The sequence below is a fragment of the Myiozetetes cayanensis genome, unplaced genomic scaffold, assembly GCF_022539395.1.
Source record: "Myiozetetes cayanensis isolate MyiCay16 unplaced genomic scaffold, myiCay2020 scf6-25, whole genome shotgun sequence".
In the NCBI taxonomy this organism is placed as follows: domain Eukaryota; kingdom Metazoa; phylum Chordata; class Aves; order Passeriformes; family Tyrannidae; genus Myiozetetes; species Myiozetetes cayanensis.
The window spans coordinates 20,591,091-20,611,934 of record NW_026087853.1 but is presented as its reverse complement, the minus strand read 5'-3'; the positions used below and the strand labels follow the sequence as shown (position 1 = coordinate 20,611,934).

The 20,844-nt window shown below is 52.5% G+C and overlaps 1 protein-coding gene across 4 annotated transcripts in view; it reads left to right on the top strand.

The window, feature by feature from the left end:
- TMEM63C (transmembrane protein 63C) overlaps nt 1–20,844 on the top strand; it is a 32,963-nt gene that overhangs the window by 6,709 nt on the left and 5,410 nt on the right. For 3 of the 4 annotated variants that reach the window (XM_050336217.1, XM_050336218.1, XM_050336215.1), the window contains exons 2-15: nt 12,215–12,329; nt 12,605–12,825; nt 13,165–13,244; nt 14,379–14,466; nt 16,681–16,718; nt 17,128–17,270; nt 17,582–17,633; nt 18,073–18,181; nt 18,602–18,675; nt 18,780–18,860; nt 18,987–19,107; nt 19,226–19,359; nt 19,578–19,700; nt 20,222–20,375. In XM_050336217.1, the coding sequence (XP_050192174.1) occupies nt 12,628–12,825; nt 13,165–13,244; nt 14,379–14,466; nt 16,681–16,718; nt 17,128–17,270; nt 17,582–17,633; nt 18,073–18,181; nt 18,602–18,675; nt 18,780–18,860; nt 18,987–19,107; nt 19,226–19,359; nt 19,578–19,700; nt 20,222–20,375 (1,395 nt within the window). In that variant the 5' untranslated portion in view covers nt 12,215–12,329; nt 12,605–12,627. Of the gene's footprint in view, nt 1–6,368; nt 8,358–12,214; nt 12,330–12,604; nt 12,826–13,164; nt 13,245–14,378; nt 14,467–16,680; nt 16,719–17,127; nt 17,271–17,581; nt 17,634–18,072; nt 18,182–18,601; nt 18,676–18,779; nt 18,861–18,986; nt 19,108–19,225; nt 19,360–19,577; nt 19,701–20,221; nt 20,376–20,844 lie in introns of those variants that run through there. The other variant, XM_050336216.1, reaches the window with a different exon arrangement.

The window sequence follows — 20,844 nt, the reverse complement described above, 5'->3', positions numbered from 1 at the left end:
CTGGAACCTGCTCTTGGCTCTGGGCTGGTCCTGCAGCTCATTTAGCACGGGGTCTCTCCATGACATGGTGAGCATTAGGAGGAACCTTCCTAGTGCCTTCTTGTGTTTCCTCACATCTGGCTTTTGTCTTTTCTTGGTCCCTTCCTTCCAGTGTGACATCCATGTGCTCTGCAACAAGAGCTGTGCTGCCAGGAAAAGCATGAAAAGAAGCTGGGCAGGGTTTCAAGACCAGTGTGTCCTCCAGGTGGTCCTATCCCCAGGGAAGAGGCAACAGTGTGGGATTCAGCATCACTTAAATGTTGATGCCCACTGCTCTTGAGGAGCATTTGGCTGCCTGATCAGAGCTCTGCTCAACCTACCAGGGCTGTGGTTGGCACAAGGGTGTTGGGATGAGCCGGAGCCTCCACAGCATCTGCAGTTGCCCAGATTTTTGTCTCTAGTAAGTGCAGGTGTGTTGCTGGCACCGGTGAAGCAGAGGGGTATTTCATAGCAGGACATGCTCATGTTTTACTGGAAGCGCTGGTCACCCCAGGGAGCCAGTCTGGGAGGCGGTAGCTGTGCCGAGGTCTCATGCATTCTCACCTTGGTTTTTCTCAAACTGGCTGGAGGTGTTTCCAGGTGGGGAGTTGCTTCCTAGAGCAGGGACTGCACCTGTGCAGCACAGGAGGCACCAAACTGCCCCTTATGAGAAGCTGGAGACCTTCGCTGATTTAGTAAATGCCTTGCTGGTGCTGCAGAGGCCAAATATAGAATGTTGGGATGCTCAGTGCAGGGCCAGCCTGGCTAGGCATGAGCAACGCTCACAGTGGCAAATTGAGATGTGCTGGGTGGGGGTGCAGGCAGGGAGAACAGCCAGGCATAAAGGAACCTTGTGTGGAATGGGGCCAGGACACCCAGCCACTGTGCAAACACCTCCATATCAGTGCTGCATCCCCAAGCATCTCTGCTGAAATGGACATAGAGCCTGTCTGATTCCTGCTAATTGTGGCAGGGCCTCAGTAGCTACTGGGCTGTGGAGAGGCTTGCAGTGGCTGTTGCTGGGACATTGATCCCTGCTGGGTCCCCATATCTCTTTGGCCAGCTGTATTCCTGGTGCTGGCTCTGCTGCCGGAAATGCCCTGAAAGGAGAAGGGGGCATGAACTTCAGGAAGCTCCTTTTGCAGCCATCTGCTGCAGTGCCTCATGTTTAATTTCCCTTTCTTTTCTGATCCACGTGAGCAGGGATGATGTGGAGGGCAGGGGCTGGCTATCTGGGGACCCTGCACTGCTGGCCAAGTGGGCAAAGCAGCACAGGAGCTTCCAGCCCTTCCCTGAGCACCAGCCTGGCTGCGTGCCCTATTTGCAGGGAAGGCAGGCTTGTGAAGAGAAATCAGGGACAATCTCTCTGCCTTCCCTCCCATTTTCCCCCTGATCCTAGGTAGCTTTTTTCCAAGGTTGACTTGCCCGTGAAGTGTCTCTGATGCTGCCTGTTAGATGTGACTTGTTTGAAAGGATGTGAGCCCCCAACAAACCTGCCAGGCTGGGCTGACAGCCCTCACACAGTGCTGTGTTGCTTGCTTTTGCAGCAGAAAGAGCTTGCAGGTCTCTCAGTGACCACCCCGCTGCCAAATCTGCCATCTGTCTCACATCCTCTGGGCGATGCTGTGCCTCCCAGCCCACAGCTTCTCTCCTCCCAGTGCCTTGTCCCTTTCCCAACCTGGCTGCTGTACATGTCTAGATGTGACACTTCCTTCTCTGCCTGAAGGGAAAGAAACCATTTCTTGTGTTTTTCTCCATCACATCTGTCACTCCCGACACTCCTTGCGCTGTCTGTGGGCAGCTGCTGGCCAGTGGGCATAGCCGGAGCAGGGCAGGAAGGCAGGGTGGTGGGTGCGGGCAGGGCCAGCCTGCAGCACTGGCACAACAGTCTGCTTCCTGACCATCTGTGTCCCACTCATCCCGTGTTCTGGGCCACCTGCCTGTGATATGTGTGTAGGGGGGGGATGCTCCAGGGCCGTTTGACTCCCGAGGTCCTCTCCATGGAGGAGATGAGAGCAAGCTGGTGGGTGTGATGGGCTGTTCTGTTTGGCTCTTCTGTGCCCTGTGGCAGGTATGTGACTGGAGCTGTGTTTGGGTGTTGTGGGCAGGGGAAATTCCCCAGAGATGATGGAGATGATGGGACAAGTTGTCTTGTCAGCTTATGTGAGCACCCGTTGCACCGGGAGGAGGCTGAAATGGTCAGTGCTTTGCAGAGCCTCATGTCTGCAGCTCCACATGTGCCTGGGAGAGCCACCTTCCTTTGACTGCAAGCAGCAACAACTTTCATCTCCCCCAAAGGCTGTGTGGGATGCAAAAGCAGCTGGATGTGTGTCCTAGTGACCAGAGGAGAGTGACTGCCTGCTCCCTCCGCTGCCCTAGTGAAAAGCAGCACTGGGATTGCCCTGCATGGGGGCAGGATCTGGTGGGAGGGCAGGCAGCTGGCCTGTGGTTCAGGCAAAGGTACAGCAATCTGGTGTTGAGACTATGAGATGGGTTCAATCTCTTCTCTCCTCCTTTGAAAGGACCAAATTTGCTTACACTCTGGGAGATAGGTGGTGATTTGATGGTTCCCCGGTGGATGAATCCCCAGGGGAAGAAGGTGGCCAAGGCAGGCCTTGGATAGCACCTTCTCCCCTTGTCCTCCTGTTGCAGGCACCTGTGTACACCATCAAAGTCTTTCCCTTCCCTTTGATGCACTATTGACTCAAACCAATGTGCTGAGAGCTAATCCCTCCAGCACGGCTGGATGCAGCTTACACAGCATCTGCCGGGGCCATCCCCGCTTGTGCAACTCACTGGTGCCAGAGCCGTCACTGAGTACCAGCTCCCGTGCTCCTAGGGCGACGTGATTCATCCCAGTCATATGGTGTTACCCAAATCTGCTTGGAAGCTGGGCAGAGGTGGGAGGAAAGCCTTGTCAAGGCCAGGGTTGGCGTGTGGTGTGCTCATGGTCTCCTATTGCAGCCCAAAGCTCACCCTTCTCCTGGCACCAAGCACAGGCGATAGAAATGTTCTATCTCTGTAGATGCTCTAAAATCATATTTCTTGTGTGTTTACATGTATATATATAGCGTTGTAATGCACTGCTCTCAGGAAGAAGCTTTTGTGCTTGCAGAGAGGGGAGCTGGGCAGGGCAGGAGTGGTTTTTTGCTCCTGAAGCTGAATTAGCTGTGGGGGATGTTGTTGCTGCTTGAAGCTGGGGAGGAGTGAAGGGTGGAGAGGCTGGTGGGAGCTGGGCACCAAGGCATCCCCCAGAGCAGTGTGGAGAAAGCTACATGGCTGGCCCCAGGGGAAGGGGATCAACAGGGCAACATAACACTGCTCACTGGCTCCTAGGAAGCTGTGGGATGAGGCTGCTCAGTGGGAGAATACTCCCAGGTCCCAGTATTGTCAGGGAGCAGCAGGCTGGAGTGGAGCAGAGCTGGGCCCAGCAGCATGAGTGCCAGACCCTTGGTAGACCACCATGTGCCCATGTTCACCCCACATGGCACAGCAGGCTTGTGGCCATGAGCTGTGAGGAGGGCTGGCTGGAGCTCAGCAGGTGAGAGTGGCTGTGCAAGGGCTTGAAATGCGCCTGCTTTCTCCACCAGCTCATCGGTGAGGTCACTGCCAACCCCAAGTGTGCCATGCCATCCTGGCCAGGCAGAACAATAGGGTGGAAAACCACCAGAGTTGCCTGGCCTAAGCAGTGTGATATTGGGCTTCTCGGTCTGCATTCCTTTCATGCACAATCCAAGTCCCCTCTTTGCCATTCTCCTTCCCTCTGCCCTCGGGTGAAGTTCCCGCCTCTCACCAGTGACGGCTGTAGCTGTGCTGGCTGCTCCCGCAGCTGGCAGTCTCTGCAGCGGGTGGCTTTATAAAAGGTAGGATATGAACCTCCCACTCTCCTTTCTACCTTCCACAGCTCCCTGCTCCCCAAACAGCGGAAGGGACTTGGGCAGGAAAGAGCTACTTTTTCCCTATCTCATCCTGTCTTTCCCCCATCTCCAGGGACCACAGTGCTCCTAGCATCTTGTGGCACTGTGAAAGATGCCTGTGACTCACAGTGACAGCTTCAGGCCCTGACCAAGGCACAGCTGCTCCTGGTTTGTATATAGGTTTCCACAAGGGAGTGTTTTTCCCAGTGGAGGTGGCACTTTGCTTCACATAGGCCTTAAAATTCTCCTCTGTGTGAGAACAGTCACCTGGGTGGCAGAAGCAGCAATCCTACCACCGTTGCAGCCGTGCTGAGAGGTGCCTTCCTTAGTCTTCACTGCCAAATGTGAGCTGCCTCTGCAAGAGTGGCTGTATGTGGGCACATACTGTGGTCTTGGAGCTGGCAAGCAATAAGCAGCCCAGAGGTACCCTTTGCAAGGAAGCTCAAACCCTTGCCCAGGGTCAGCTGCTGCCATGGCCCTCAGTCACAAACGCAGCAGGGGCTGAGAGTTGTCCTCATCTGCATGTATCATCGTTAATTAATTGCAAGCACAGGGATTGCTCTAAGGACTGTGAACAGCATGCAGCATCCCAGCTGGGAGAAGGAATCTGGTGGTACCAGGGTTAGCATTTTCCTGAAATACTGTTTTTCTGAATAGAAGTGTGTGTGCATGTGTATATGTTAACCAGGAACTCCAGGATGATACCCTGCCCCTTTCCCACTTGTGACCTACCTGGGTCTCCATCTGCCACTGTCAGCCCTGGCTTTTTCACAGTATCATACAAAAGTTTGGGGTGGAAGGGACCCTTAAATGTTATGTCGTCCAACCCCCCTGCAGTGAGCAGGGACATCTTCAGATAGATCAGGTTGCTCACAGCCCTGTCCAACCTGACCTTGAATGTTTCCAGGGATGGGATATCTACCACCTTTGTGTGCAGCTTGTGCCTGTGTTTCACCATCCTCATCATAGAAAGTTTCTTTCTTATATCTAGTCTGAATCTACCCTCTTTTAGTTTAAAACCATGTCACTACAGGCCCTATTTAAAGGTCTGTCCCCATCTTTATTATAAGGCCCCTTTTTCTGTCTCTCTGCTCCCAGCCATAGCTTATGAGCAGCCCAGCAGCTCCCTGCCCTCTGCTTGGGCTGGGCTTGGCCCAGGTAATCCTTTGTGCTGAAGAGTGTTGATTTAAGAGTTATCAGAGGACAAGGGTGCATGATGCAGAACGGGTGACGGGCGCCTGCCCTGTGAGCTTGCAGCCCCATTAGCTCATGTTTGCTTGGTGTGTTGCACACACAAAGTGTGGTGTGAGGGGCTCAGCACACTGTGTGTGCACAGCAGGAGAGGGAAATGCAAACCAAACATGGGTTAGAGCCAGCCTGCAGTGGCAGCTTAGTCAATTGTGGCAAAAATGGCTGGGGGTGGAACGAATAAATTCCGCTCCGATTCTTCCTTCCCAATCTCAGTGTGCTGGCTCCAGCAGCTGCTGGCTAGCACATGTGTGGAGGAGGCGCTGGAGAAGAGCTGCTCTGTGCACAGCGTCTCCCACGCACTGGTCTAAACAAATCTCTCTGGCTATAGATCTCACTGTAAGCACTGTTTGCTCTCGGTTGCCTGGGATTTGGCTTTATTCTTGTGCCAAGGAGCGCTGCAGCGAATCAGCCTGGCCCACAGCGTCCCTCCAGGAGAAGGGGCTTATGCAGGTGGCTGTTTGGTACCACAGAGGAAGGCCAGAATTTTGTCCTGCAGAGAGTCCCAAGGGAGGCTGGGAACTGGGATGCCTTCTCGTTCAAAAACTTCGTGGAGCTTAGTCTGTCCAAGTGCCAAAACTCCACTCTACATGGTGGTGCCGGGCAAGAAGGGGAGGACAGAGAGCTGGGGGTGACATGGCAGCCGCTACAGGGGGACATGGCAGGGGAGGGTTTGGCTCTCAAATGCTGTATTGGTTTCAGGTGAGTCCCTGGGGCAGCATGACCCTGCACAGGGTTTCCTGCAGGTAGTGGCAACCTATGGCTCCTGAGCATGGAAAAACTTGCTTGACTCCCCAAAATGGGGTCAGGTCTCAGCCTCCTGGTGGGTTACATTATTTAGGTGGACAGTGTTGGCAGGACAGGTTGGAAATGGTGAAGCACTGGGGATAGGAGTGGCAGTGCCAAAGGCAGGCTCACCACTGAGGGGAAGAACCTTGCTGTGGGCTTTGCATCCCCAGGGCCTGGGTGGGCTCATGGCTGGCTGTTCCCCCTGCATCCCTGCCCTGGCTGGCAGGAACCTGGCAGGCATTTGTGCTTCTCAATGGGAGAGCAGTGCCAGAGCTTTCTGGTGGAGAAGGTGAAGTTTATTTTCACTGTTTTTAAGCAGGTTTACGCACTCAGCCATGGACTCACTCACTGAGTGGTGGGTATGGGTGGGGAGGGAGTAGGATCAATGAGAACATGAGTCCTCCTGGCCTCTCTGAGTATCATATCTTCACTGGCAATGACAAAACTAGTCTTTGAGCAGGTGTTTTATACCTGTTAGGAGTCATTTGTTGCTGCAGAGTGGTCCTTTGACCCCAAACCCTACTAACCGCAACCTCTGTTGCCCTCTAGCCATGTTGCTACTCTTGGTATGGTTCTCCTTGTTTGGAAGATGAATCTGGTTTCCGACAGGCTAACAGAACAGGCTGGTATGTCCCATGTCCTACTGGTGATGGGATGGGGTCTTCTGCTGGTGGGTTGTCTATGCCATGGCCTGGCAGGGTGTGGGCACAGCATTCACACCATTGTCAGTGTCATAGAATCATAGAATATCCTGAGCTGGAAGGGATCCACAAGGATTGTCGAGGCAAACTTGTGGCCCTGCACAGGACACCCGAATGGTCGGTGCCATCAATCTCTCTGCATCCAGCACCTTGGCTCCCCAGCGGAATCTGGCTCCGGTCTCTGTGGTCACAGCCCCAGGGGAGGTAAGGCACTGCCACAGTGGGGTTGGTCTCCTGTGCAGATTCCTTTCCTGAGGATACTGAAGCTGGTGCAAAGAGCTGTGCTCAGGAATGCCGCTGCCCCACACGTGCTTACCTCACAGGCCATGAGCAGCCAGATCCTCACTTTGCCTTTTGGACCTGGAGGCCATGAATCTAAGAGGAAAGGGTGAAGGGAGGGTCAGGGAGCCTTGGACCTCTGTGGGGTTTTGGAGGGCTCTGTCTGTGGTCCCATCCCCTCTGTGCTCATCCCTCTTGGGGACACATGTGGCCTGTTCTGCCATGCACCCAGCTACAGAAATAAGAGGTCACCATGCCCCGTGTTTGCCTCTGCTGGGGTGTGTGCTGAGCTTAGCGCAGGGTGTTGATGAGCCTTTTCCCATACTGAGGTACTTGGTTATCCATGCTGAGTCAGTGGCAGTGGCTCAGGTTTCCTGCCCTCTTGCTGCAGTCCTGCAATGTCGATCACTGCAGTCCTGCAGGATGGGACACTGGAGGTTTGCCTCCCTGCCTGGTTCTGTGCAGACCAAGGCATGAACCTGATCTCCCTCTTACAGTGGTCCTTGTTTTCCCCTTCTGCAGCCTGGCCAAAATCGACATGTGGTGGAAGAAGGATGCAGAGGCAGTTGGGTAGCACAGATGCTTGTTTTCTAGGAGGCATGGTCTAGGTCCTCAGCCTGGCTTTTCTGCAGGTTTTGTGTGGCCACTGTTTGCTCCATCAGCAGCCCTGTGCTCTGGCTGCCCAACCACTAGCCAAAATCAGTAACCCCGTCCCTACCAGAGTGGGATGCTGAGACTTGGGTGTGTGTAGGCATGCTGGAAAGCTCAGCTTAGTCATCTCAATGCTCCCAAGATTTTGTTTTGATGTTTTGATGCTCCAGCTGTCCGTGAATCCCCTAGCAAATGAGTTTGCTGGCAGGATGCTTCAAGGGAAAGACAAATTTTGAAAAACTGTATTTGCAATTAAGACATGCCTTATTTTTAATTGGAAATCTGATTCTCTGGATTACTGCCCACCCAACCAGAGAGAATAAACATATGCTGGTATATCAACAAAACAAAGAGGGCACTGAATATTCAAGGCAAACCTTACACACTGAAAATGTGTCATAGAAATTATCCAGCAGATCACTTTTGATGACAAATCTCATACGCTCACTGTCCATTCACAGCCATCAAGAAAAGAAGAAAGGAGTGCCTTTCCCTATTGCTCTATATGTTTGCTGACCCTATTTTAGCATCTTTCATCTAAGTAAGACGTATAATGGATATACCATATATTGCAATTTTTGGTTTTATGTTATTGCTTAATTTTACCCCGTCCACTCCTGTGTTTCCTGACTAGTCCATTGCTGTTGCTTCTCCAGAACAGGGCTGATGAGGATCTGTTCTGTGGTTGGCATCAAGAGGCACTGCCTCATGCACAGCTAACGGGAAGCTGTCCCAAGGCCTTCTGGAGGTGAAGGTACCCACCTAGCTCTGTTATTCTCAACAGTATTTTCTCCTTTGGCCCTTAAAGAACAGGAAAAGCACAATGGCAGTGGCATAGCTGGGAACAGGAGCAGTTTTGGCAATGCTGTGGGTTCGGTTGAGCCTTTCAGATACTATCACAGAGTGTTGTCACCCGCATACTGCAAAATGTGTGGTGTGAAAATTTAGCTTAGGGGTTTCACCAGTGACTTTAAGTGTGACCTGCAGTGCTCCTGTGATCTCTGACTCTGTAGACCAAAAAAGGTACCTGTCCAACCAGAGAGAAGCTGAACGTGTCCTACAGGTCTGAGTTCAAACTGTTCTTGGTGCACGTGAGAAGAAATCTGCTCTCACTGTTTCTGCTGCATGTGCTGTTCCTAGAGCAGCTACATGATTTAGCTGGTTGCTCCCAATAATTATTTTAATGGTAATGCTGCAGCTGTATAATTTGTATAAACTTTTCTAAGAGCAGCACCATAAAAGGTGAGTTTAGCTGGAACAGGTGGTCTGGAAAAGTACTGTTTCGAGTATTTGGAGGTAAGTTTCTGTGGTTATCTGGAGTTGAAGGGACCAGGGAAAAGGTAGCAGGGAAAAGGCTGATGACCTCAACATCAGCTGCAGAGGAGCTGAGATATACTGTGTTACAGGCCTGAGCATGACATGATGGCTCCTTTGGGCTCCTTTGGAGTTGGAGGTGGCTAAGAGAGAGGGGAAAAAGCTGGACTGGGTCTTTTGGTACCTTCTGCTGCTGAAATTTCTCTCTGCAGTCTGGTATTGAAACAGCAGTGCTAGGTGGAAAGACATGAACTGGTTGGGCTGGGAGGGTGAAGGCTTGCTTTGGGAAATTTTGGGGGCAGGAGAGCTTGGAACAGGAGATACTAGTACTGTCTCTAGGAGAAACCTATTGCTTTTGGCCACCAGGAGCAAAATATCTGCTACTGAGGGAAGGGGATAGCAACAATGACTTGGTAGGGAAAGACAACTTGTACAGATCTCTGTGAAAATCCCCCTCACCCTGCCATCCTCCAACAGGATGTTCCTCCTACGAGCGTGAAGATGGTGCCTAGAAACGAGCTGCAGGATCTTACCGCTGGGTAGGGGAGTGGTGGTGGCAGAGAAGGGACTTGGAAGTTGCTAGGAGTCTCCTTGTTTATTTGCTAAAGGTCTAACGGCTCTGTCGGTCAAAGACACACTCTCTTTGTTAACCAAAAGGCAGTGAATTATTTAGCAGCTGAAAACGCCAGATGGCAATGGCTCTGCTGCTTACAGGAGGAGGGGAGAGAGGGAGGGAGATATGCACATTGCGGGCAACAGATTGAGAGCATTTCCATAGCAAAGAGCAGACCCTGGCCAGAAGTCCTGGTGGCCCAGGTGGTTGCCTGATGGCAAGCAGGAGGCAGGCAAGGCAGCTGCCACTTGCCAGAGTAGCCCACTCATTTCCCAAAGGTCTCCTCTTAATGGGGGTCCCTTGTCAGGGTTTGTTATCCTGATGGGGCCATGCTGGCCCTTGAAGTACAGGACTCCCAACCTTGGCTGGGAGGCAGGCCATGACTGAGGACACCACAGGGAGGCTTTTCCAGCCCATCCATCACTTCACACTTGGGTGTAGTGATGGTACTTCAGCCCCAAGTCTACTGGGATGCCATTTGGAGAAGTATCAGCATATCTCAGGTGACCTGACAGTTTTTTTGAGAGTCACACTAATGTTCAGCTTTCTGAGCTTGGGCTATGATGTCTCCAGACACCATGGACTGGTCAGATCAATGTGTATATGGCCAGGGACCTCTGAGGAGAACTGAAGATGCTGTAGGCAGCATGGGCAGATCTGTAGCAGACACTGAAGCCCAAGACTCAAGTGACACTGCACTTGTGTGCACAGTAGGAGGGACTGCAGATAGCCAGATGCCAACCTAACTCTGGAGTGGGGTGAGCCTCATAGCCTTGGTCCAATCATGCCAGCCCTCTTAGGCTTCCAGTGGAAATTTTTCTTTGGGATGAAATTTATGCTTCAGAAATTAAGAAAATAGCAAATCATCATCTTTTTTTGTGTTTAATTTGGAAACTTCAGGCACCAAGAGTAGTTCTTAAATGCTTCAACCCTCTTGAGAGCTGGGGTTGAGAATCCTTAGGGAATCCCCAATGTCCGGGCTGTCAGAACCTTTTTTTTTTTTTTTGTCATCTCTTGTATTTGAACACCTCCTTCCTCCTTAGCCTTTTCTTTCCCTGGATGTGGAGGTCAAAGAGTCAGTCTCTCAGGCATATAACCTGTGTCAGCTCCTGCCTCTGCACTCTCGGCCTGCCTGCTCTGCTCAGCTGTGGGATATGGGTGTCTGGGCTTCTTGGGAGCTTTAGGACAGGACTAATCTCCTCGAGCAGCAAACTGCATGATCTAAGAGAGAGAGGCTGAGGTTACAGCAGTGTATATAAAATCACGTGCTACTGTAGTCTCCCATCTGTCACATTGACATAGCAGAAGTAAATGTTTCCCAACAAAAGCAAATCTGTGTGGAGCTCAGGAAGATCCCTTTTCTAAGCCAAGACATTTTGTGTGTGTGCTCCCCAAGGACCTCTCAATCCGGTTTTGTTTGGTGTTGAAGAAGAGTTGATCCTGTTTGGTCTTGGTGGAAAAATCTGGCATAAACACTTTGCATCTTCGGATCCCCAGAGGTGCCAGCTGTCTTTGTTTGTATCCTCCTCCATTGTTTAATCCTGTCCTTGTGGGCTTTGAGCATCTTCCAGCAGGGATCACCTATGTCTATGTGACTGCGGGGGCCTGCAGCAGGGTCACAGTTGTGGCTGGAATACAGATAAAAAGCAAGAAGAGGAATGAATGCCCAGTGGCTTGAATGTAAAGCTCACAGAAGTATGTGTTAATAAACCATTCTGAGTTTTCATGTGGCCTTTGCACTGGTCACAATATATTGGCCATAATATACTGTGCCCAGCATGTCTGCAAGGCAAGGCACTTATATAGCTCCTTATAAACTTCAGGCAGGCCAGAAGATGTTCTTGTCAGGAGTACACATTCCTGAGAGTAGGGATGTAGAATAATTGTGGTTGGAAGGACTCCCTTGGAGGTCATCTGATAAAAGCCCTTGCTCAGGACCAGGACAACTTCAAAATTTTGTTTGGCAGCTCAAGGCCTCCAAAGACTGTGGTGGGTCTCACCATAGACATAGCTGGTCTCCTCTGAAGGCCACACAGCTATCCAGGCACCCGAAGCAGCTGACTAAAGGTGCCCGGGGGGGGCTCTAAGGCACAGAGGCACAGCAGGTGTATGAGGAAAAGAGACTCTGGCCCCCTTGTCCTCACCCCATGTTTGTTAGTGTTTGCTGTGCTGTTTCCCTCTTCTCTCATGCTTCTGGTGAGTGCAGCAGCCGTTCAGCAGTGTCCTGGCATGCAGGTCTGTGGCATCCCCACGAGTAACAGCCATGTTGGTTGCTGTAGGGTGCTTGTTCCCAGGATTCCTAGGCACTGCAGGTTTGGAGAGGATCCTTGCCTACCTAAAGCATGGTAGTAGGAAAGGTTTTGGAAACGAGCCACAGTCTTGGACATTAATGGCCTTTAAGTGTCTTCTGTCCGTGAGGACTGTAGCCTGTGGTATCAGCTACTGGGGAAGGTGGGGGAAAGCTTGGCATTTAGGGTTTTGAGAAGCTAATTCTTCTGAAGAAATCAAGATACCTTGGAAGGAGCAATTCTGCCCAGGTGGAAAGGTGAAAGGGAGGTTGTGATGCTAGACAAGGGCAGAGGGCTTAGGGATATTCCATAGGCAGTAGATATCTGGCTGTGGGGAGAGAAGCAAGTACAGCCCAGCAGCTGAGTTGTTAACATCATCATTGCTCTTTTTCTCAGAAATTCAAGCAAATGCTTCAGCTCCTCATTCCTGCCTACTGACTGCACCAGTGTGGTCATGACTCAACCCAGCTTCCAGGACTGAGGGGCAAAGGTGGTGAGAGACCTATCTCAGGTATGATGAAGACAACCAAATAGCATGGGGTTTCATGGGGTGGGGAAAGGGCAGGAAGTAGCTGTGAGATTTCTTCAGCAACACCCCCTGCCCTATCTCCCACAGCCTCTCCCTGGGAGAGACTGGGACTGGGGAAGCTCCAAGGTCACCAGCCAGTCCTCTCCCTGCCCTTCCCTTAGTGAACTCCTCTGACTTTGATTGAGGAGACCTGGAAGAGCCATGGCCCCTTTTCAAGCAAAGGCTTCTCCATCCTCACCCCTGCCTCTGTGTTGCAGGGTGAGACCCCGCAACAGTGCCAATGGAGAGCGTGTACTCGGTGGAGCCGGCACCTGATGGTTCCAGCCCCACCTCGCTGGATGTGCTCATCTTCTTGGATGCCCCAGTGAACAGCACAGAGGAGCAATGCTTCAGCGCCCGCTCCCGCAGCACCGTGCTGGAAGGGCTGCCCTTCGGGGGAGTGCCCACCGTGCTCGCCATCAACTTCATCCTCTGGCTGGTAAGTGGGCCAGGAGGGTGCCATTTCTACCAGCACTGCAGCCCCTGGGTGCTCTGACAACCACACACAAGTGCAGCCCATGCACCGGTGCACCCGGATGACTGAGGGGATGGGAGTGAGTGCAGGGGACCAAGGGCTTTGCCCACATCATTGGTGGACTGCAGGAGGCACTTGGGCAGCAGTGCTGAGATCACAGAGCAGGAACGGTTCTGCTTGAGGCAAGAGTTTCAACGAGCTTGGGCCCACAGTGAGAAAGCAGAAAGGAGGGATGTGAGAAGATCCCATGGGGTGAGATCCTGGAGCAAAAGCCTTCACTTCTCCTCTTTCTTATTCTTTCAGCTTCTCCTTCTGGTCTTCTCCTGTCTTCGGAAAGCGGCTTGGGACTACGGGCGCCTGGCACTGCTGATGGACAACGATAGGTGAGGAGAAAGCAAAGCCAGTGTGGGTGATAGCTCTGTTCTCTTAAAGAGGACTGGAAGAGAGGCCAGCACTGCAGGGTGGCACACAGAGAAGTTCAGCTGGTGTTCCTGTCCCTCCTCCCCACTGGAAGTGGCCTGCCTGCCCTTGCCCATGGAGACACAGGCACCATCTGCTGCGGGGAAAGGGAAAGCCTGGACAAGTTTTCATTTGCTCTTGCCGGTAGCATTTGGTGACAGTTCTCTGCGTGCCGTTGAGGGCACTGTCCTGGGAAGGACAGAAGCCCAACAGCTGCTACTGAGTGGGGACTGAGCTTCTGCCTCTTCTCCTGCCACTTTCTTGGGGAGAGCAAGACTGGCTGGTGGAGGGGGCAGAGGGAGACACACAGCAGTAAAACACTGTTCCTCATGTACCTAAGAAACTTGCCTGGCCTGTCGTTTGGGCCAGGTGCAGAATCCCACAAAAATTACCAGTGTTCTAGTAAAAGTAGAGCCCAGACCGGATTTCCAGGTGGGCTGTGCTTCCCACAACTGCCTACCTGCCAGAGCATGGCTCACCCTGGGCAGCAAAGCATCTTTGTTTGCACAGGCAGGTGCACACAGGTGGGGTCTCTGTAAGGCTGGGCAGCCCATAAGAGCAAACACTGGCCCTCTCCTGCCTTCTCACTTCTCCAGCTCCTCTCGGCCTCGGACTCTGGAGCTGAGTCTGGCAATGGACATGTGATGTTTCCCTTCACCGGAGAGATCAAAGGGCAATCAAGACTTAAAATGCAAGCTCTGATTGCATTTCTTTTTACTGTAAAACCGTGTGAGATGTCAGAAAACAGTGGAGTAGAAAATATCTGTTTTAGCAGGCCCTTATGCTGGAGCTAAGGCTAATTCTCTGTGAGCCACCCCATCACGGGTCAGAGCCACAGAGAAGCTGTGGAGACTTGTCAGCACAGAGGCAGCAAGATGCAACAGCTCTGTCCAAAGCCCATCTGTAGTCACTGGTCCAGCCCCAGGGCAGGATGCAGGAAGGGGGAAGGCATTTCCTGCGCTGCTCTCCTAGGAGAGAACTTCTCCAAAGGTGCTTATTCTCTCCTGTCTGTTGCTTTTCTTCTGCCTCATCCCTCCTCTTCTCCCCTTCCTGTGAAGTCTGACCTCGCTTTTCTATGGAGAGCAGAGCGAGAAGGAGAAGTCCCCGTCAGAAAGCAGTCCCTTGGATGCCGACAACAAGGATGTGGTGAGTGCCAGTGGCTGTGGCTGTGGGAGCTTGGAGTGGGCTCATCCTGACCCAGGCTGTCCTGTTCTTTATCAGAAACCCAGGTCAGAAGTTATATGGGAGCAATTAAACCTTCCAGTGCAGGATTTCCTGCTCAACACCCTTTAGCAGTGGGGAATTCCTGGAACCTGGAGGGTTTCTTTGTCCTGGATTCTTTTGAGGCCTCTATCTTGAATGGCAGTTCTGATGGGATGTGCCCATCAGGGCAAGCATCTCCCAGCTGCATGGCTGTCATTGCAGCTGTGGAGACCTAATTGGATGCATGGCCAAAGCCTTGCTACATGCCTGCAGGGATCTTTCTCACCCATCAGGACAGTCCCCTGCACCACATTTCCTCCTCTACCAAGCACAGTTGAATGCTGGGGCTTTAAAGTAATCTTTTGTTTCCTTCTGTCACACCAGGCGAACACCAGGTTTTGCTGGAAACAAACATAGATGGGCACATTTTGCTGCCTCTTTCTATTTCTTTTTTGACAGCAAAAGCTCACAAGTCAGTCACTGGTGTGACTATGGAAAAAATGACTTGACTTATTAAAAAAAAATAGGCAGGAAAGGAGCAAAACAAGCAAGACCCTTGCAGGTGGCAGGAGGCCTGTTTAAAGCCTCTGTAACAGATGCTCTAGGCAAATGTATATTGCTCATCAAAAAATAAGTGAGAAAGACCGCAGGGAAAGCCATCACACTAAAGAGCAGATTAAGGGAGATTATTAGAAGTAAGAAGACATCCTTTAAAAAGTTGAACTGTTCACAAATGAGGCAAATCTCAACTGTGCAAGGTTAGATGTAAAGTACACTAAGAGGGGAGAAGAACAGTTTTGTGGAGAAGTTTGTAGAGAGCATAAAAGCAAGTACAGAATTGCAAAATCACAGAATGAGTAAGGTTGGAAGGGACCAAAGTGGGCCATCTGGTCCAACCTCCCTGCTCAAGCAGGGTCATCCTAGAGCACACGGCACAGGATTGTATCCAGATGGTTCTTGAATAACTCCAGTGAGGGAGACTCCACAACCTCTCTGGGCGATCTGTTCCAGTGCAAGCTCACCCACACAGGTAGGGCTCAATCTCATCTCCCAGGTAACAAGAGACAGAACTAAATGACTTTGAGTTGTACTGGGGTATGCTAAGATTGGATATTAGTAAAACATTTTTCACTGAAAGGGTTGATACTGGAGCAGGCTGCCCAGGGAAGTGGTGAAATCATCATCCCTACAGGTATTTAAAAGTTGTGTAGATGTGGCACTTAGGGACATGGTTTAGTGGTGAACTTGGCAGTGCTTGGTTAATAATTCAATGATTTTACGGGTCTTTTCCAACCTCACAATTCTATGATTCTATAAATCCTCTGGAAAGTGGTGAAGAGGCCAGATGGCTGGGTGCTATTTGGTACGGCCATGACCAGGAGGACTGCAGAGGCACCTTGAACTTGCATGAACTCTGGTGTTTGTACAACATAAAATAATGTGTAGGGGAGAAAACTCCCTAATATTGCATACACGGTGACAGGGAATAAGCTATTACCCAAGAACTTAAGTTGTCCTGTATCACTTTACAGCAGTGCCAGCTCAGCACTTGGTAGTGGTCAAAAAAGTACATTGCGTGTTAGGGACTGTCAGGAAAGGGGCAGAGGAGGGAGCTGCTGGGAGCCAGGAGCCTGTTATAGAGATGCTCCTTAATATTCAGAGGAAGCTGAGGTCCAGGAAGTCACCCCTGATATGATGGATTAATGCTTGACTTCAGCTTTCTCTACAAATCCTTCTGCAGCCAAAAATATGCACCTGACAGCCATGACCTGTTGGTTGATGTTTGCAGGGAGACCTCCTTGTCCATGTACACTCCTGCCCCAGCAGACCCTCAGCTCCCACTCACAGGAATTCTCTTATCACCACTTTCAGGAAGGTTGTGTGGTCTCTCAGGGCTGTCATCACCTGGAAGAGAGGTTGTGCTCAGCTTCCCATCAGCTCTTAGGGCTGTGTTTTTCCTGCTCCTTCCAAGGCAGCTGCCTTCACCACTCAGCTGAGCATCATTAGATGCCATGGGCACTGCCTCCATTTGCTTATCCCCCTGGCCACAGGCACTGCACCAGCTCTGTATGTCTTCAGCATATGTTGTGCCCCAGCTCCTTGCTGGGAAGGGGGGGTTGGTTGCCTTCATCTCATCCTGACTCTTTTCCCTTCTAGGGATTCTGCTCCTGGCTCATTTCTATCTACCAAATGAAGTAAGTGTGTGTCCTTGGCATTATGGCCATGCCCCACTGCTGCCCACCCCTGGGAAGTTGGTGTCACAGGTGGTGGCCCATCACCCAGAGCTGCTGGGACCAGCGGCACAGGAGAGCCCTCTTAAAACATCCACCCTGAAGAGAGAGCAGAGGACTCACCTTTGTATCTCCCCTGGCCCTTAGACCCTATCCCAAAGAAAAGGGCTTCAACCTCTTGTGGTAGGAACCAGTCCTGTAATGGGATGGTAGCTGAAAGGCTGCTTCTGTCCCTCATCCCTTCTGTGCCCAAATTCTTTGTGCCCTAAGCAGGATGCCATGAGTTGGTGTGGGCTGTGGGAGGCTGGAGCAGCCAGTGTGGGAGGTGATGGGGAAGAACCACCAGCACTCACCCCCACCTGCCTCTCCCCAGGGACGAGGAGATTCAGAGCAAGTGTGGGATCGATGCCACCACCTACCTCTCCTTCCAGCGGCACCTCCTGGTCCTGCTGATGCTGGTCTGTGTGCTCTCCGTGGCTGTCATCCTGCCCGTCAACTTCTCAGGGGATCTCCTGGGTAGGTTCTTCCCTAGTTATGGGATGACTCAGGAGTGTTGTGCAAGCTTCCCAGCCTTGGGGCAAGTGCTGTGCCTCTGGGACAAAAGGCAGAAGAACCCCTCTGAAAGAAGCCCCCAAGGGAGCAGGAACTCACCATCAGCTGGGGGACAGAGGAACACAAGAGACAGGGAAGTTCAGGATTGTGAGGACTTGGTGGGGACCTGGGAGATGAAAAAGGAGGGAGCAAAGACCAGAGCCACTAACTGCAAACACGGACATGCATGTTGTACTGATTACCCTTAACCTTCTGCTTCTCCTCTTCCTCTGCAGGACACAATCCCACCCATTTCGGCCGGACAACCATCGCCAACATCCCAACACAGTAGGTGCTCCCACATGGAGAGAACTGTGTGTGCTCACGCTGTGGTGGGCATTGCTGGGAGCACACAGGCACAGTGCTCACCACAGCCCCATGCTGGGGACAGGGAGAGGTCCATGTGAGCAGCATGCCGCTCACAGTAGTGCCTGTGTCTCTCTGCGCCATGCACAAGCACAGCCACTGCAGCCAACACACTGGTATTGCTCGTTGCACTCCGCTGGTGGCAGAAGTGCTCTTGGGGCTGCATGGCCTCATTTCTGTAGTATCTCAGCCTACACCCTGGGTGCTGCCCCTCTAATCCCTGGGGTGGGGGTCTGACAGCTGGCGCATGGAGGTCCCACTGGGTGGAAGGGGTGGCCATGGGTGAGGTGCCAAGTGCCAGGGTGATCCCATGCCATATGCTCACCACAGTGCTCTCTGATCCCCTCTTTCCCTCTTCCAGAGACCGTCTCCTGTGGCTGCACAGCATTTTTGCCCTCATCTATTTCATCCTCACCATTCTTTGCATGGCTCACCACTCTGTCCACCTGGAATACAGAGAGAACGAGAAGGTGAGCAACCACTCCTCTTCCAGCCCTGCCTTTTTCAGTGCTAATGGACAACTTTTTGCTTTGTACAAATGCTGGTCCCAGTAGGTAGGGAGAGCGTTAGAAACAGCCTGGGGCTGGGCAGGCAGGGAAAGATGGGCTGGGTTTTGCCAGCTTCTGGAGAAAGTCTTGACAGCCTGGGAACAGATACCTCTCTCTTCCTGTCTTGCGTATCGCAACTGAAGCTCTGCTGTGTTCGTCTGTCTGTGGTATGGCATTGTCTGGCTCTGCCCCCAGGGTTTGGGACTGGGCATTGAGAAGGCCTGTGCTGACTGGCCTAGGGGTGGCAGTCGGTGCCCCAGCTCACTGATGGATGAGAAGAGTAGTAGTGATGTGTCCCGCAGACCTGTCCACCTACCCTCTCTGCACCTTCTTCTCTCCCAGGTCGCCCGGACACTGATGGTTACCCACATCCCTAAGGAGATCACAGACCCTTCCCTTATCATCAAACATTTCCAGTGAGTAGCAGTGTGCCACAGCCTCGCTGAGTGAGTGGCAGGCAGGTGGCAGGGGCTGTCCCCATGCGCTGATTCCTGGTGCCAACATATCCCTGTGCTTGCAGCGAGGCTTATCCCAGCTGCACCATCACCAATGTCCAGTTCTGCTTTGATGTGCGCAAGCTGATGAAGCTGGATGCAGAGAGGTGAGTGCATGCACATCCACATTGCCTCTGTGGGTGGGTGTACCACTCAGGGGTCTCGGGGCTGTGTTTCTGTTTGTATGTCTGCCACTCCCCACATGACCTTCACCCCTGTTGGCTTCCTGGCAGGCGCAAGGCAATGAAGGGGCGGCTTTACTTCACCACCAAGGCACAGAAAGAGGGGAAGATCATGATCAAAACCCACCCCTGCGCCCGCATCTTCTGCTGCGGCTTCTGTGGCTTCGAGCAGGTAGGAGGGTAGGGGCAGGGCTGCAAGCAGCACGTGTGCACCACGGGCAAGGCAGAGCATGGCAGCTTGCCTGTGCCCCAGCTCGACAAGCGCAGCAGAGCTCCGGCTGCTCCTGCAGGTGGATGCTGAGCAGTACTATGGGGAGCTGGAGGAGAAGCTCACAGATGAGTTCAATGCTGAGCGCAACCGCATCACGCTCAAGCGGCTGGACATGGCCTTCGTCACCTTCCAGGATGAGCGGATGACAGCTGTGTGAGTGCCCCTCATGCAACAGGCACGGGGATATCTCGCAGCCTGGTGGCCACCACTGCTGGGAAACTGGGGCACCTTGCCATCTTTTCCAGCCAAAGCCAGGCAATGAGTCTGTCTCCTCTGTGCCTCTGCCATCTGCAGAGACAGCTGCCCTGTTGGGACTGTGGGAAGGGTCTCACAGGAAGTGAGACCTGACCCCTGGCTCCCTGCTCCTGCAGGATTTTGAAGGACTACAGCCACATCCGCTGCTGCAAGCACCCCCAGCAGTCCTCTGTCACCACCGTGGTCAAGTCACACCACTGGGGCGTTCGCTATGCACCTGCACCCAGCGATATCATCTGGTGAACCCCCATGGCAGGAGGGAGGGAGGAATGGGGGGCAAGCAGATGTGGTGGGAACCTATGCCCATAGCTATAGGGAGACCATATAGCTGTGAAGGAGAATATAGGTATATGTCCACATCTGTAGGAAACTTTCCCAGAGTGGCAGGAGCTGACAATCCCTCCTATGCCATAGCAGAAGTCAGCAGGAGTGATGGGGGTCATCACCCCAAGGGTGGCAGGGCTCAGCCAGCTGAGATTTGGGGAGATTGTCATGCTTCAGTTTCTCCAGCCTGACTCAAAAGCCCCCTGGTGGTACAGACCTCTTCTGTGGCTATTCTCTGGTCCAGGGAGCTCTGCAGGTGACAGCACAGCAGCACTGGGAGGGGAAGAGGGTGAGCTTAGAACAGGGTCTGCCAGAATGGCTGGTGCAGGTATCAGGAGGGACAGCTTTGTGAAGCTGTGTTGTGAAGCTATGTTGGGAGGCCATGACACATGGCCTTTACTCTCCATCATGTCCAGTTCACGTTTTCCTCCCACAGGGAGAATTTGTCAGTCCGTGGCACATCCTGGTGGGTGCGATTCATCCTCCTTAATATCTGCCTGTTCGTCCTTCTCTTCTTCCTCACCACGCCAGCCATCATTGTCAACACTATGGACATGTTCAATGTCACGCACCCTGTGGAGAGCCTCAAGGTAGTTCCTGGTACCCCGTGCCAATTTTCCTAAAGGGTCACCATTTCCAGGCTTGTCTGTGAGAGGGGTAGGGTACCAGCTCTACACTGGCCCAAGAAGACAAGCCATCACTGGGATGGGCATTGATGAGAGACAAGGAGTGGTCGTGCTTCCTTGTGTTTCCAGTGGCAGAACCCTGGGGCACCTGTGCAAACCTGGGTTTTGGTACTGGTGTCCATGAGGGTGGGCAGGTTGCTGTCCATGCATGAGGAAAGGTCTGGGAGGAGCTCTAGGAGATGTTAGGAGCTGCCAGCAGCACCTCTCCTTGCTCATTGACCTATGAACTTCTGGGTGGGCACTGGGGCTCAGAGATGGCTGTGGTGCCCTTGGCTGGCCTCAAGCTCTTCTCTCCTGAAACAAATGCCCCTGCTCAGGGAGAGGATCCCCCAGCCTGCCTGCTGCACCCACCATCCTGTGCCAGGAGGCCCAC